This window comes from Zootoca vivipara, chromosome 4 (assembly GCF_963506605.1).
Source record: "Zootoca vivipara chromosome 4, rZooViv1.1, whole genome shotgun sequence".
NCBI classification, from domain to species: Eukaryota; Metazoa; Chordata; class Lepidosauria; order Squamata; family Lacertidae; genus Zootoca; species Zootoca vivipara.
This window is the reverse complement of record NC_083279.1, coordinates 62,795,749-62,813,319: the sequence shown is the minus strand read 5'-3', so window position 1 is coordinate 62,813,319 and position 17,571 is coordinate 62,795,749. Positions and strand designations below refer to the sequence as shown.

At 42.5% G+C, this 17,571-nt stretch overlaps 1 protein-coding gene across 4 annotated transcripts in view; it reads left to right on the top strand.

Moving 5' to 3' along the window:
• The window catches only part of ILDR2 (immunoglobulin like domain containing receptor 2), a 38,579-nt gene that overhangs the window by 13,538 nt on the left and 7,470 nt on the right, over positions 1-17,571 (top strand). For 2 of the 4 annotated variants that reach the window (XM_035115994.2, XM_035115995.2), the window contains exons 4-8: positions 7,454-7,510; positions 8,864-9,010; positions 10,796-10,975; positions 13,333-13,446; positions 16,679-16,889. In XM_035115994.2, coding sequence (XP_034971885.2) covers positions 7,454-7,510; positions 8,864-9,010; positions 10,796-10,975; positions 13,333-13,446; positions 16,679-16,889 — 709 coding nt within the window. The remainder of the gene's footprint in view (positions 1-7,453; positions 7,511-8,863; positions 9,011-10,795; positions 10,976-13,332; positions 13,447-16,678; positions 16,890-17,571) is intronic. The other 2 variants (XM_035115996.2, XM_035115997.2) reach the window with 1 other exon arrangement.

Below are 17,571 nucleotides of genomic sequence, written 5' to 3'. Positions count from 1 at the left end.
CGCCATCACACACCCACTGATAAAGGAGCTGTCCAAGCTGGAAGGATGTATACAAAGAGGGTTTCTCCTCACGACATGGCTTCTCCCTGCCCCTTCTTTCACTTGCACTAGGGACTTCTGACGCTGCTTGTGTTGCTCGCAAACATACCTACTGCCAACATCTGCCTTGTAGTTGGCCCCAAACCCCCTCCCACACAGCTTGCTACCAAAAACCCTCTCAACCTCTCGCAGCTCCCTAACCCCATCCCTTCTTTCCTTCTGTTGCTGTTGCCACTGTCGAGGGGGGGGGGGATGAAGGGGAGAAAGTTGACAGGGTGGTGATGGCGGCAGGACAAAGTAGAGAGCAACTTTCTTCCCCTCCCCTCTGCACACCAGTGGTGATGGCAACAACAACAGGAGGAATCTGGGAAGGACTTCCTGGGCCACCAGCCTGTCTGTTCCACTGGTCTGTTTGCTTACCCTGCCTGCCTGTGGTGTCTGTCTGCCCTCCCTCTTCTTCCTGCCCCAATCTGGCAGGAAGTGCATGGAAAGGCCTGCCTGGGCCACCTGTCTGCTTGCTCTCTTCTTCACTGTTTATTTGTTCAGCAGCATGATGACGGAAAGTGCAAATGTAGTATACAAAAATGGCCTGAGGGGAAGAGGTTAGGCACTCCTTCCTCTGCTTCTTCTCCAGTCAGATACCTAATCCCTGACCCCGGGGTGAGCTCCCGTTGCTCGGCCCCTGCTCCTGCCAACCTAGCAGTTTGAAAGCACAAAGTGCAAGTAGATAAATAGGTATCGCTCCAGCGGGAAGGTAAACGGCGTTTCCGTGCGCTGCTCTGGTTTGCCAGAAGCGGCTTAGTCATGCTGGCCACATGACCTGGAAGCTGTATGCAGGCTCCCTTGGCCAGTAAAGCGAGATGAGCGCTGCAACCCCAGAGTTGTTCGCGACTGGACCTAATGGTCAGGGGTATCTTTACCTTTAGGGTCCTACCATCCTGCGGCAAGCATGACTCCTGACACCTATAAACAAATCAGTAAGCAAACAGTGGGTGGTATTCATTGGGTGGTATTAAAATTAATGGACCTAACTTTGCCATGTTGATTAATTTCAATGGACCTGCTCTGAGTAAAACCTAACAGAATAGCACACATAGTAGTAATATGAAAGGGGTAGAACAAATTAACTCCTTATTTATTTTTTGTCATGATCTGTGAAAGCCCACATGACACTGTTAGCAGCCTTTGAGTCTCCTCTGCCCTGTCCTACCCCCCCCCTTCTTTAATGCTATTTAGAAGTGGTGCTTGTTGTCCAAAGATTTCCCCATCATTCCTTCTCACTTGCCAGCCTCGGCCACATGCTGCTAACAAAGGATACCGGCACAATTCAAAGGCCTCTGTTACTAAGGTTTCTATGGTAACAGCCTGCTTGGCGGTCTCTGTTGCCTGTTAAAACTTTGATCTCTGCAAATAGCTGCTGCTGTTCCTCCCTTGATTGACAAAACAAGAAAGAGAGGGATGGGCAGAAAAGTAGAAGTTTATTTCTAGCAGAGGGAGGAAAGAGGAATTCATTACACGGTCACACTCTCCCAATAAATCTCTCATTGGCTTCCTGGATGCTCCTCAGATTTACAAGAGACACATTTCCACTCTACAACATTTTTATGCTGTTATGGGATCATGTCTAAATGTCGAGGCCCAACGAGTGCTACGGTTTTGCCAAATAGCCGCATGTTGCCACTGCTAGAAGAACAATAGTTCCTTTTTCCCATTAGAGAGTTGCAGAACCAGACTGCCGTAATCCGATATGTCCAAAAACAATGTTATCATAAATTCCTATTCTGTGCTTAGCTCCACTTGCTATTTTACTGTGCATGTTCTGCCCCCCCCCCTTGATCATCCATGGTGTTTTTTCAACCTTTCTTGTGTGTCTTGTCTCATAGGATGTTTCCCTTTTTCCATAACCTACGGTACTTACCTCTTGTCTCGTTTGTTTATTTTCCCTGTGTCAAAATTTTACAGCTTATCTTCATCCTTCCCCATATTTGAGTTTGCCCTTCTGATTCATTCCCCTGCCATTGGATCAGTATATCTTTCCTTTGCTTTTGACACTGTTAACTCACTTCCCTGTATCTGCTCTTTTCTCTGCTTTGTACATGCTATGCCCAATCAGTGCCTGCTACTTCTCTGTGGACTTTGCTGCCCACTCCTTGCAACTTGATTATGTGTCTGGCTCAAACTTCCGTTGATGGTTTAAGAGGCAGCAGGTGCATTTAGGGGAACGGCGGAAAGGCAGCTGCTGGATGTACTTATACAAAAGGTATAATCAGCAGTGCAGCGGGAATAGAGACAATGACAGCATGTCCTAGATTTTCTTTTTATTATTGAAACAAGGACAAATTTGCCATTTGGAAATAACCATCTGGGACAATCCTAATAAACTGGGCCATCTAGTCAGACTAGCAGGAGGACAGTTGCTATGAGTTACTGACATATGAAAACAGGAGGGCTTGGAGCCCGCACCGATGAAAATATGTTTTTAGGGAGGGAAATCACACTGAAATCTATGCTACTGTTGCAATTGATTTATCAAATGTCTGCAGTTCCCTTTCCAGCAAGAAATAGCAATAATAAACAGGAAGCCAAGATGGATGATCTGTTATCTGGATCGCTTAATATGCTATTTCCCCCTGCCAGCTTGTTCGTCCTCTGTACTCTCCTGCTTTTGATTTTGAATTGAGTTTGGCACCTCCACTGAGTGCCAGACTCAGATCTATTCCCAGTGTGCAATTACGAGAATAGGTGAATAAATGTCCTTGCTTACTTTTGTACGGGAACGAAAGTTCGCTCAGGCCACTGTTTAACCTGAGGAAGTTATCTCTTAAAGAAGATGGTCATGGGGTGGGGTGGGGGTGGGGTTGACTGCCTCTTTTGGAGTAAGGTACAACCACCCCAAGCTTCTTTTAATTGCACCAATGTCAGTTTCTGCTCTCACACAGTTTGGGGGCAGGGGAAGAAAAGAGAGAGACAGAGATCTTAATGACTAATTTCCTCTCATTTTCTGGAATGCAGTGGGCAAGCAATGATGCAACGCAGGTGTCCCATGAAAAAGTGAGTGTACAAAGGATGGCAATTTCAGAGGAAAGGGTCAGAAGCAACTTTGGTAGCTAGAGCAGTGGTTGCCACTGTGGCACCTGTGGCTACACCTGCACCTGCAGAGGCCTTTCCTGGTGCCAATAGGGTCTCCTTTGCCTGCTGAAATTAGATTTGAAAGAGGCATTCTGTTGCAGCCAACAGATTAGGTTGCAGTGTGTGCTTGGCTGCAATGCACGTGTGATACCTATGACAGACTCCCCATTTTGCAAATGGGCATACCGAAAAATGTCAGTGGCCCCTTGGCTGGAAGCCTGAATGCTTATGCTCTCATCCTGCATCACTGTGGTTGGGAAGGAAATAGCAACTGAATGTTGGCCGTGGAATAGGCTTGTGTGTTTCCTCAAGCAGATTGCTAAAACCAAAACCTTTGAGAATATTAGAGCTGCATCCTGGCAGCCCTTGTGTATTTGTTGACTGTACCCTTCGAATTTCTATTCCCCCCCCAAATATCGTCCCATAAAAATAACTGTTTATGTCACATCTGCCTTGTGCCTGGATTATCAAATTTCTAACTGTGCAAAATGTCTCAATTTTCTGCCTGAAAACCTCCAAGAGGTATTCAGACCTCTTCCTTCCTCACCCAGTGTGTTCTTTTGTCCTCGTTCGTTATATATTTTTGGTTCACTTGTTGCTCATCCCTGTGGGAGGAAAGTTGGCCTTCAATTAGCAAGCATTCATGACAAGCCCATGTGTTACCTCCCCCCTACCGTTGCTGTGGTTACCACTGGTATGAACAAGAGCGTCTGGGTCAGCTGTAGTGTTTTTCAGCAGCCTACTTAACAGCCGGTATTAAAAACTAGGATCAGGGGGAGGTTCTGTGAAAGGGGGGGTGCGGAATTACGCAGCATTGGGAAGAGCGGTTATCTTTGAATTAATGCAGCTTGTGTAAAAGGAGGGGGGAATCAAATTGCTGAAAGGTGGGCAATGGCACAGTTATTTAATGATGTTTAATTTCTGTTGGAATATTCAACAGATCTAGGCATGGCCTCTGCCCTGCCTCCACCTCACCCCTGTGCTTTGAACTGGCCCCCAAGGAGAGAGCTTAGTGAATTCCTTTAGAGATTGAATTCTTCACATTAGACAGGGTGGTGGGCAGGAGGGAAGGGCGAGAAGAAATCTGTGAGACGAGAACAAAACACACACAGTCTTTGGGTGTGTGTGTGTGTTTGGTCTGGAATCTGGCTGCAAACCGTTCTGTGGGAGTGTGGAGGGTGCAGCATGGTCCCTGGCAATCGAGGCCGATCTGACTGTTTTGATAGGATGTAGTGGAATACAGGGGTTGGTAGGTTGGCTACCACATCTGTTTTGTTTTGGGGGCCAGATCACAGTTTGAGAGTGCTCGGGATGTTCAGTTCTCCAGATCTTTAGGCATTCACACTTGGCCTCAAACAATTCCCAACTAGAAAACATGATCCCACATGCCAGGTATCTGCATGCTTCTCCTACCTGGTACTCTCTGATAGTTTTGACCCACAGCTATCAGTCCTGGTCAAAATGATCAGTGGCCAGGGACAATGGGGTTAGCAGTAAAAATAAAATAAAATTGGAGGGCACCAGGACAGAAAAGATTGGTTTAGAAGTTTTCTCTCCCTACATATTTGCTTCTTATGACTGAAAGTCATAAACATACATGCAGCTGAGACTTGTTTAGTGCAGTTGCTGTTTTAAATGTGTATGAAGGAATAGGTACAGTGTTACATTCAGGGTCGAACTAGATGAAATGTGGGAGATTTGTGATGGGATCTCCCAATGTTTAGTTTCTCTTTAAAGGGAAGGGGAGAATTGAATCAGGGCCGCCATGTTGTTTCGTAGCCTTTTGTCCATGCAATTTTCCTTTCATATGTTTACCCACAGCAAGGAAAATAGGAACTTTGGAGGGGTACAGTTAGATCAAGAAAATGCTATACTGTGAAAGAGTAGCACCCTTTCCCAGCATAACTGTGTATCCTCACCAGGTGTCTTAAATCATGGATTTGGGACCTTGTAGGGATAGCAGTAGAAAAGAGAGCAGGATTTGGTAGGAAGAAGCACTCTGAATAGTAAGAGTTAAAGATCTCTTCCCTGTTCTGTTGCTTCTCCAGTGCAAACTGCTTTTCCCTAGGAAAATGAGCCACTGGCCTTTTGTTATGTGTGTAACATATAGTTCAGCCCAAAGATAGTTGTAAGAAAACTATTGGTGATAGAAACAATTATTGTTATAAGGAAATGTGAGCGCATTATCTGCAGAATCAGTTTCATGTTCCACTATGGCTCCAAGAGCCACTCATGATTGATGATGTTACAGTGGTGATATAACAGCAGCTTTGATGAAATGTAACAGGTAGCAAAGCATTACTAGACTTTACAGTGCTTTTATTGTTGCTTTGACAATAGCCAATAGTTAGGGGACCAGAAACATACACTGTAGTCTTAATAAGTATAGCCCTCTTTTTTATTCAATGGGGAAAACTAGAAGTAGGAAATAATTTAATTCCAGTTGGTGATATTAGTCTAAATTTTGCTTAATGCAGAACTCGCTGACTGATGTGGAGACAGAGTTTGTATCCAGAATCCTGTAGCCAGTGGCCTATAACTTTCTGAAGATAAAATATTGCCCTTTCTCATGAATGGATTCTAAATAAATACAGTAGAGCAAAATGACTACAGTATTTGGATTGTAATCCAATTACCTGGGATTAAATCCCATTGAATCCAATAGCACTGCTAAATGAAGATGCATTAGGATTGCAGTGTAAGTCTACTAAGAGCAAGTTGCAACATAACATTGTATTCAAGATGACTGTCATTTTCTTGCCATTTCATGGTGCACTTGTGGAGCTTCTGAGTGCCAAGAAACTTAATCCATACACATTTCTATCTGAACATCCTACTGTAGGTCATCCACACTAATTTTGTGCATTATTTTGACACTGGGATGGCTCCTTGTGGAGATTAACGTTTTGACCAATTAAGAAACCTGCAGGTCTCAGGATGATATCTAATCATGCTAATGAGGTGGCTCTTGAATTGGATATGAAAATGTTCAATTGCAACCATTTAATCAAGAGCTGTAACAAAATATAGATGCATAAATGTAGAAGGTGAAAATGTTAAACTCTGTACAGGTTACCACTTACCATGCTGATAAAATTATGTTTTTGTTGAAATTGGGCCAATGTTTTGTATTGCTGGGGTATTCACAAGAGCCAGGATCAATGGTGAAAATCATTCAGCTCTTTGCATTTTCCATTTTAGCTGCAACAACAAAAAATCCAGATTACAATGCTAAATTTAGGAATATCAGTTTTCTTTAAGAGACTTTATCCCCAACTCCCTGCATCTCTGGGTTTTCCCCCCCAGGTGTCTCTAAAAGTACCAGAGGCAATCAAGGTTGGGATGACCCAAGTTGCTACTAACACAAATGTGGAGTACGCAGACAGCACTGTTTTACAATGTCAAGCCTTTCCTTTCTGTAAAGCACTGCTGAGGCAGGTTGTTTCCATGTCAACTTGAAGCAATCTATGCAGGCTCAATGCAGAATTTATGGCTGCTACCTATAATAAAGTCTCAAAAGGAATAGTCCATATATACTGAAAGTCTAGGCCAAAATGATTATTTTTGTCTTGCTTCATTAAGAGACATATGCATGCATGAAGCTAAACAATGTAATATGTATAGTTACTACTTTTCCCATGAAGCAGTGCTTCCTGCAGCTATTGCATATATCTACCATTTACCTATTTTAAATCAGTATCAATTTAAAGATGTGCAGAAAGGGAACTGCATCCATTCCTGTAGAGTTCACTGAGAAATAAGAAAGGGGAGAAAGCACACATGAATCATACTAGTTTCTCATTTTTCTAATCTTAAATTCAGTTCTCCACATTTACATATCAGTTTACAACTTTTTTTTAAAAAAAGAAAGTCCTCATGAAAATTCATCAGCATTTTAGTGATAATTTCTCTTAATAATATTTTTGTACGTAATCTTTCCTAATATACCCCTTTTGGTAGTAGTTTTCTCTAACAGAATAATTTTTGTATGTTATTTTCACTATTATATGCTTTTTTACGCACACTTTACTCCAGTAGGTACATTTTTTTACACATTACTTTGCTGGCAAACTCATTTGCAAAATTCGGAATAATGCGAATTTTGCAGGATGGCTGTGGGTTTGTTCTTGTACTGTTTTGGAAAGTGTGAAGTCACTTCTAAATGTGAAACTGAATCAAATGTCTTCCTCATCCCATAACATAAGAGCAGGCTTCATGCTGAGGCAAGGGAGTGATTTTCCTGCACTAACTTCTCTCCTTCTTTCCCCTCCTCTGTCTTTTCTAGGCAGGACAGGGCTGCTTGCTGATCTCTTGCCCAGTTTTGCTGTGGAGATTATGCCAGGTACTCAGTCATCTAACACTTCATCCATTCTTCCTCTACTTTATCTTCCCATTCAACCACAGCATCTTGTGCATTCATCTGTTCCTAGTTTGTGCATGTGCCCTTGATTCCCCGTCTTTTCCATAACTGCTTGCAACTGCTTGCAACTAGCAATTGGGGAGAACAAACGGGGCTTTAGCAAGTGACATGCAGCATGCAAGGACAACGGTGACTTTGTTGTTACTTGTGGGACCATTCACTTGGATCACTTCCATACCAACCTGTCCATCGAGCTTTCATCCAGATTTGTTTTCACAAAGTTTGCAGGGAGATTTTATGGTGCCCGCTGTTTATTGAGTATTCTCTCTGATTTGTTTGCAGGGAGGTTGTATGATGTTGCATCAAACAATTGCTATGTTGCATTCTACCCGCAAATTAGTGACAGTCTAGAAGCAGCTTTGGCAAATAATTAAGTTTTTTGTTCAGTAGCGTCCCACAGCTAAAGCTACCCTGTGGAATGCAGACATAGATGGATAGGCGGTTTGGTAGCATTTGTGGGTTGATGTTTCAAAAACCCTATGGGCAATATAGATTTAGGGTATTATTCAATCCATTGCTGCGATGGATACTCCAGTGTTGTTTATATAAAGCTGTTGTGTGTATCCCTATGTTGGTGTAGTTGGAGACTGCTACTACCAGGAAAATCCTAACTTGCACATACAACTGAACACAAGACAACTGTACAACGCTGTATGGAAGAACTTCTATCTTCTTAAAATCACTGCCATTTACTACTTAGTAGATTGCTGTCTGTGCCTACCTATTGCTTTTTTGGCTTTTGCTATGAGAGATGGGCAAAAGCACTTTTCTTTTCTTGGGGCAGTACAATATTTGGATAATTAAAGCTTTATTTGGGTCCCCAGGTAAACATTAAGTGTAATGGAAGCAATCTATAGATCATAGCATAGGCACTGACTCCTAGGGGCCGTGGCAGTTTTTTTTTATGAGGGGGCTGGGCCCCTGCCCCATTCTGCACTTTTGGTGATGTTTTCGTGACGTTTCCAGGTCATTTCCAGGTTCGGTATGATGCCTTTGTGCGTGGTTGCGTACTTATTGAACATGCATAAATAGGGGTTTGCCTGTATGGAGTGAAAAATATTTAAGATGGCCTTTCCTTCTAAGCATTAATAGATTTTTTTTTAATTATCAAATTCAATTGATTTACATCTCTTTTAGTTTTCCCCAAAGACACTTATTCCGAGGTTTTTTGTAAATACACACCCACACCCACAGAGTGAATTAATCTAAATAGTCTTAACTGGCAGTGGCTAACGGTCCTAACATTTTGACACATTTGTCTCTCTCTCTTTCTAGAGTGGGTGTTTGTGGGCTTGGTGATCCTGGGGGTCTTCCTCTTCTTCCTCCTGGTTGGGATCTGCTGGTGCCAGTGTTGCCCTCATAGCTGCTGCTGCTACGTCCGCTGCCCCTGCTGCCCAGATACCTGCTGCTGTCCACGGGCACGTGAGTGACTTGCTCACAATGTGGGCCAAATTGTGAAGCACTTTTTTGTGTAGATACACCACCTTCCTTGCTGCATTCATTGCTAAATTGATATTTCTCCTCCTGTGCTTCTCATGGAACTGAAGGATCCAGCTGTCAGCCCTGAAGTATTGTTGCTCATTAAAATCAGGCTGACCAATTGCCTTGGGAACTGAGAAGCCAAACGTGTATTGGTTGACCTTTCACAGAGCAGAGTTTCATATGGATGTCAATCATCCATGGGGTGACTGCAAAATAGATTGGCTGTAATCCAACAGCAGCTATGTTCAACTTGTGGTCTCTGGATGGAGTGGAGCAGCTACCGGTAGTTCTTATGAGGCTTTAAAACACCTTTTGAACAGCCCTTTGGAAAGAGGATTATCAGTATTCCTTCCTGCTAGCCTTTTGAAAAACCCATTAAGGCCCATCTATTTGTTCAGGCTTTCTGTGGTTTGAATGAGAGGAGTACTGTATGTATCTGTATAGGGTCGGGCTGTAGCTCTATAGTAGAGCATCTGCTTTGCATGCAAAATGTCCCAGGTTCAAACTCTGGCATGGGAAAGAACTCTTTCTTAAATCCTATAGAGCTGCTGTCAGTTAGTGTAGACAATACTGAACTAGATGGACCAAAGGCAGCTTCCTTGGGTCTCTTGCATCCAGTGGTGGCTTTCCATCAGTAGTAAGCAAATACACTTGTGCAAATTGGGGCACTTGATTTTTGTCTTATCCTCTACTGCAGCTGCCTTTTCCTTCTGGGAAACACCTCATGAGGGTTGGTGAACCCACTGAACAGAAGGAAAATAGAAAATACAGTAGATAGGGGGATTTTCAAAAGCCAGCAATGGAATCAACCCATTGTTTTTACTGTTAACTTTGAAAAGGTCGTTGTTGTTGTGTGTTTTTTATAAAAAAAGTGACTGCATAATTACTGATGAATTTTGATGTCTCGATGTTTGTGAGTGACTTCAATCAACAGCAGAAGCCAAATGAACATATGTTAGATAAATCTAAAGATGGACTAGTCAGCTGAATGGTGCCTGGATGTCCATAGCAATGCAGATGTACAGTAAATGAGCAGCCAGGTGTGCATCTTAAATCCATCTGGTTGCTTGCACAGAAGTTTTCTTCCACACACAGATCTTGCTGGATCAGGGTGACTGTGTGGAAAGAAATATCAGTCACATGAATGCTCAGTGCACATCTGTGTCTGCTGTGAGAAGCCAAATCCCATTCTGATATAAATTGGAATCTTTGGCCAACTAGTTGCAGGCTTTTAATACATGCTTGAGGCTTCCAATAGTATTAAAGGTGAACTGCTACGATGCTATAAGATAAATTAAACAGAATCTATTTACATGGTGAATGCTCTTTGCTAATTAGGCTTCTGGGCAATTTCCCTCAAATTTCATTTAGGTTCTGCATTTGTTTACTCGGTGGTTTAATTTTTTTAAATGAATCCCCTTTTTAAATAAACAAATCCTCTGATTACTTTGCAGAAATATACCTGATAGAAAGTCTTGTTATGACCTGAACCTGATTTTTGCTGCTGAAGATATTTAGACCATAGTATCTCTGAAACATGAAAACATTTCCGATGACACTTGCTGAGCTTGTTTGTTTAAAATGGGTTCAGTATCATCTCATTTAAAAGACCTTGGAAGAATCAATTGGCTGTTGCAATTTCTGTTGCTAAAATCAAGAGGAGTTACAAATGGGAAGCACTACAGGGTGAATGCTTCGTTTTTAATTATTACATTTTTTCTTCAGTGTATGAAGCAGGAAAGGCTGCGAAGGCTGGATACCCTTCAACTGTTACATCAGTCCCCGGGCCTTATTATATTCCCTCTGTCCACTCTGCGGCTGGAGTCCCATCTCATACTGTCCTGATGGAGAAGTCACACCTTCCTGCTTTGGCAGCAAGTGAATCCAGCGCCGGAGGACAAAGTGGTAATCCGGATGCTTTCTGGGTCTTTGTCAGAATATATCACCAGGGCCCTCAAATGAAGCAGAATAGGAGGGAAATGTATACAAGTGTATTCACATGTAATTAAATTAACAAATCCAAGGGATATCCTCATTCTAACTGGGAAAGTTTCAAGATTAGGAAAGGCTGACTTTTCCTGAAAAATAAGGTACAAACTTCTTTGTCTGTTTTTTGATGGACAGTTGTCTTTCAATATTAAGAAATGTGTGAGTTTGCATAATCATGCAAAGTAAAAACACAAATCCTTTTTGCCCCTCTGCTTCATCTCTACCACTCATGAACAAAAACTCATGGTATTTTATATGTTTTCCACCACATATTTTGCCTGGAACTTTTTAGAAGAAAACCATGCCCCCCTTTCAAGTGTTCAGTGTGGTGGCAGCATGCCTAGTGCATACTTCCATGTGCTTTTGGTTCAGGGTAGATTATGTCACACATGCCTTGAATCAGTACTGATCTGTGATTAAGGGTGTGTGTGTTGTGCAATCCTATGGACATTAGTCAGGAGCAAGTTCTCTTGAATGTAGTGGAACGTGCTTAGGATAGCGCAACATGCCTTTTTGCTTATCAGTGATAGGCAGCCAAAGAAAATGGCACGTGTTCTTTATCAACAGTCCTGTGCAAATACTTTAGGATCAAATGCTTGTACTACTAGCTCTTGAAACTGCACGTGGCATTTCGGAAGGAAGAATCTAATTGGTAATAACAGCACTGGGATGACATTCCTGAAAAAGCAATTGATGACCAAGTGCTGGCAATAAAGCTCCTGTGCCCATGTACTAGGGTACTGACCTTTTGAGGGATCATTGGAAAAGTCATTGGAAAAAAGGGTTCAAATAATCTGTGCATTTCTGCTCTCCTCCACTCAAAGTAAGAATGGATGAGTTAAGGGGAACTGTTAAAATATTATTTCATTATTAACGAAAAGATCTGGAGCAGATTCAGGAGTGATAAATCAACATTTGACCAAAAGCAGAATTATATTGAACTGAAAAGTATCATAAACAACCCAACATGTTAGACCACAGTTGTGTGTGTGTGTGTGTGTGTGTGTGTGCGCACACACTTTAAATGTCACTGCACAGAGATCGCTATGCTGAAGTAGGATGCTCAATTGACACATACTTTGAAAAACAAACAAACAACCCACTGCATTTTTCATTTCATTGTTATTGGACATGGTGTTGGGTCTGCTTCTCTGAAACTACTTCAAATTGGTTGCATACATTATAAAGCACGGCTAAATCCTTCGCACCCTCTCACTTCTCAGGTACTAGGCATGGGCAATTGTTATAAATACTGTCGCATGGGTTACTATAATCACCTCTGATTTATATGGAATAACTAATGGAATCAAATGCTGGCTGAACTTTACTGACCACACTAGACATTTCTTTAAGGCTGCAAATATATTGCACGTACTTGGGAGTAAGCCTCATTAAGCTCATTTTTTTATTTTAGGAGTGTCTTCCTTAATGGTTTGGGATCAGTCAACAGATCTAAACTCACTCTGATATTAGTATCTACATTCAACAAAATAGGATATATATTTTTCCTACTACACAGTTGCAATGGGCCGGGGGGGGGGGAGGATGACTAATTTCCCTGACAATTACAGAAATTATGCAAGCTACCCAAATAGATATCCAAAGGCCAAAATAACCTCTGGGACTACAAGAGATGATGACTGTATAATGCCACTCTAATTTCCATCAAGGTCACTAGCAGTTTAAAAGTCACTTTCCTAAACGGGTAAGATGAATAAAGTTTTATCGTAATAATAAAGAGACATTCATATTAGAAGAAACACCATGTCATAGACACTCTTGTCGGCAGGGGGAAATGAACACAATGAACACAATGTTTGAGGAAACACATTCACTACTGTTATTCAAATTAGGCATGATCCCACACTTTATAGTTCCATATTTTAAAGGTCCACTTATTTCAGTGCCAGAGAAGAGTGTGTTGATTTTTCCACTGAAATCTTCAAGGTTTGGAAGTGTGCAATTGTTCATGAATTTGCCTGTGGCTTTTGAGTTAACGAACACATAAGATTCTGTTCTCCCCTGATCAGGAATTAGTTAGGCATCCTGTTTTGATACTTTAGGACAGGCATCCCCAAACTTCGGGCCTCCAGATGTTTTGGACTACAATTCCCATCTTCCCCAACCACTTGTCCTGTTAGCTAGGGATCGTGGGAGTTGTAGGCCAAAACATCTGGAGGGCTGCAGTTTGGGGATGCCTGCTTTAGGAGGACTTGAAAGTTATTTTTTGGGAAGAATACATACTGACCAGTTATTTACTACTTCTCCAACAGTGCGGAAAGGCTACCGAATCCAGGCCGACAAAGAGAGAGATTCTATGAAGGTGCTGTACTATGTCGAGAAAGAACTGGCTCAATTTGACCCAGCGAGGAGGATGCGAGAGAGATGTAAGAGATGGAACTTGTCCCGCTATTTCTCGTAAAACCCAACATTGTTTCATTCAAAATAGAATGGAATGTTAATGCAAACTCCCCTGTCCCCTTAACCTGTAATGGTGATCACACTGATATAAACTATTTGGTGAAGACTGGGCTACTAACAGGATGCAAAGTAACATGTTTCTTCAACAAGATATCCACCTTTCTTAATTGCATCACATGCACATTCATCTCCCTCCCTGCCATTTTTTTTTTAAAAAAAACTGGAAACAGTTTCTAAAATATTGAAAAAAGTGCTCCAGGAAAGGGCTGGGAAGTGAGTTAGTAATGCCATCAGTTTCCACCAACCAGCACTGTGAACAATTGCCTTCTGCTGTAAAGACACAGAAAGGTTTCTTCTGAGTTCAGTCCGGGAGAGAAAAACACAGTGAGTGCATTTCCACATAGGGCTCACCACCACATTATGTATGTCTGTACACATCCATCATTTCTAGCAAAAGACGGCAGGAAATAAATTGCTACATACTGAGGTGGTCCAAGTCACTGACTCACCAAGTCCATTCAGATACGTCTAATACAGATTTTTTTTAAAAAAAAAATACAGATAAAAATGCTGCCCTCTGTTTTTAGCATACACATTCAATCGATTCAGCCCATTAGTGCCACTTGGTCCTGGCTGTCAGAGATATACAAGCTGCCACAATCACTTGACAGACTCAGGGAATGGCTTTAATCACAGCTCTGAGGGGAAAAACTAAAAAATTACATGGTGTACTCAAGCAGTCATCACTGAACATGCTGCCATTTCCACCCACAATAAATACTATAAAAAGGTTTCCTCCAGATTGGGATGCCTAGGATCCAGATGTCACTATGTGCAGTGGGTTAGGCAATGGGGGTGATGGGAGGGAAAGAACACGTCATTTTAAAAAGCTAAGTTTGGTTAATCACACAGAGCTGGTCTTTCTCCCACTCCAGAAAGAGTGAGACAGAATGCATTTAATTCTGACACACAGTAGGTTGCTTCTATGTTTTATTGCTATGGAGGAGTACCTGTGAAAAAATGCACATGGAAATCTTTATGAGCAATAATACAGTGTTCACATTGGTTTTGCATTCAGAATCCCAAAAAATCTACTTGGGTGCACTCAGGGGCTGGAGCATGTCCTGTTGATTCCCTGTAACTTTTTCCTTTTGAGCAGCAGACCCTCACGCCAAGTTAGAAATGCGCAGCCTGGGAGTCATTTTGGACTCACAGCTGTCCATGGAGGTGCAGGTTAATTCTGTGTCCAGGGCGGCTGTCTATCAGCTCCATCAAGTATGCAGGCTGAGACCCTACCTACCCGCAGACTGTCTCACCAGAGTGGTGCATGCTCTAGCTATCTCCCGCTTGGACTACTGCAATGCGCTCTACGTGGGGCTACCTTTGAAGGTGACCCGGAAACTGCAATTAATCCAGAAAGCGGCAGCTAGACTGGTGACTGGGAGTGGCCGCTGAGACCATATAACACTGGTCCTAAGAGTCCTACATTGGCTCCCAGTACATTTCCGAGCACAATTCAAAGTGTTGGTGCTGACCTTTAAAGCCCTAAACGGCCTCGGACCTGAAGGAGCGTCTCCACCCCCATCATTCAGCCCGGACACTGAGATCCAGCGCTGAGGGCCTTCTGGCGGTTCCCTCACTGCGAGAAGCCAAGCTACAGGGAACCAGGCATAGGGCCTTTTTGGTAGTGGCGCCCACCCTGTGGAACGCCCTCCCATCGGAGGTCAAGGAGATAAACAACTACCTGACACTTAGAAAACACCTAAAGGCAGTCCTGTTTAGGGAAGTTTTTAAACTGTGATATTTTAATGTATTTTGGTGTTTGTTGGAAGCTGCCCAGAGTGGCGGGGGAAACCCAGCCAGATGGGCGGGGTATAAATAAATAAATAAATAAATAAATAAAATAATTTCCAAGAACTTCTTACTTTCTTACATGAAAGACTATTGATGGTGAGATACAGTACTACATCTCTCACTGACACATAGAGCTAGCCATGTGGTTCTATGGGTCTGTAAGGGAGCGGGTGGCGCTGTGGTCTAAACCACTGAGCCTCTTCGGCTTGCTGATTGGAAGGTCAGCGGTTCGAATCCGTATGACGGGGTGAGCTCCCATTGCTCTGTCCCAGCTTCTGCCAATCTAGCAGTTCGAAAGCATGCCAGTGCGAGTAGATAAATAGGTACTGCTGCGGCAGGAAGGTAAACGGCGTTTCCGTGCACTATGGCTCCTGCCATGGTCCTCCATGCTCCAATAGCAGTTTAGTCATGCTGGCCACATGACCCGGAAAGCTGTCTGTGGACAAACGCTGGCTCCCTTGCCCTGAAAAGCGAGATGGGCTCCGCAATCCCATAGCCGTCTTTGACTGGACTTACCCATCCAGGGGTCCTTTCCCTTTCCCTTTTTACCTTCTTTGGAACCACTCTTTTCCTCATATTTTCCTGAATTAGTGCTTTTACAAGTGCCATTTAATGTTTGTTCTGTAGTTTGTCTTGTTGTGTGGCAGCACTAATGCTTTGGAACTGCCTGCCTATTAGGCAGATGCCCTATACTGTCTTAGATTACTGCTTTTTAGTGCCTTTATTGCAGCAAACCTATCCAGAAATAAAATATCATTTAGTCATTTAGTCATGTATCCTCATTTTTTAAAATTGCAGATTTGATCTGTATAGCATTGATAATTATTTTATTTCTTCTTCTTCTTCTTCTTCTTCTTCTTCTTCTTCTTCTTCTTCTTCTTCTTCTTCTTCTTCTTCTTCTTCTTCTTCTTCTTTTTATTATATTTATTGAATTTATATACCAGCCTATACTTGGGGGTCTCGGGATGGTTCACAGAATATACCGGTAGTTCTCTCTCTCTCTCTCTCTCTCTCTCTCTCTCTCTCTCTCTCTCTCTCTCTCTCTCTCTCTCTCTCTCTCACACACACACACACACACACACACACACACAATGTTTATTTTCATAAAAGAAACAAATTCTACAGATAATAATCCATCCAGAAAGGATTATACAATATTTAGATATTCTATACAAAATCTAGTGTTTCTTGAAGAACTCCTTCATATGAATTAATTCTGTTCCGGTATGTGAAGGGTCTCCAATAATCCATGAGTGTTAGATTGCTATTTTTCCCAATGTTTATTCTGAGTTATTTTTATCATCTCCATGGTTTCCAGCATTTCTGTGCCTTCTTTCATCCCAGACAATAACACCATCTCAGAGCTCAGCTCCTTGCATGAGGAAGATGCCAACTTCCGCCAATCTTACCGCCAGGTGCGCAGGAAGCCGCTTCCCCCTTCAGGAGACATGGATGGTGATGCAGAATACTGGGCAGGAGTCATCAGTGGAGGTGGCACATCTAGGCCACAGACATGTTCTGACTACAGGGCAGAGAGGGGCAGCTTGAGGCTCAGGTGAGTGCAGCTCCTGGGAGAAGGGGGGGGGAGGAAGGGAGGGAGGGAGAAGGAGAATGCCTTTTGCTTTCCTGATTTCCCTCCTTTTTCTTTCTTATTATTGCGGTCCAAATTTTTTAGGAGGGGGGGTAGAGGGAGGTGCTTGAATGACAATGAAAAGAGTAAGAGTCAAAAGTGACAAAGATGGTGAGGGGCTTTGAGAAAAATTCCTGTGAATAAAAGTTGAAGGACTCAGGTGTGTTTACATCCAGAGAAGAGATTAATATAAAAAGTGATTGAAAATGTCCTACAATCAGCGGGGAGGCCTGGTTGATGCTGTTGCCGTTGGATGCTCCCTCGTTGGTGCTGACCCACAGCAGGGCCTTCTTAGTAGCGGTTTCCCATTTGTGGAATTTCCTTTATTTATTTTCTTTCTATCCCAAACTTTCTCCCAGCATGAATTAAAACAAACCAGAGAAGGCCCTCCCTGGTGAGGCGTCTCTCTCTTTCCCCACTCCCTCATTATAAACATTGAAGAGGAATTTTTGAAATAACCTGTTCACTCAAACACCTAACGGGTGAAAGATCCTATTCGCAACAACCTTGAAATTATTAGTTGTTGTGAGGTTATATGACTGTTTTTACATGCTTTAAAATATTCTTCATTGTTCTTAAATGTTTTTAATATGTTTTACTTTATTTT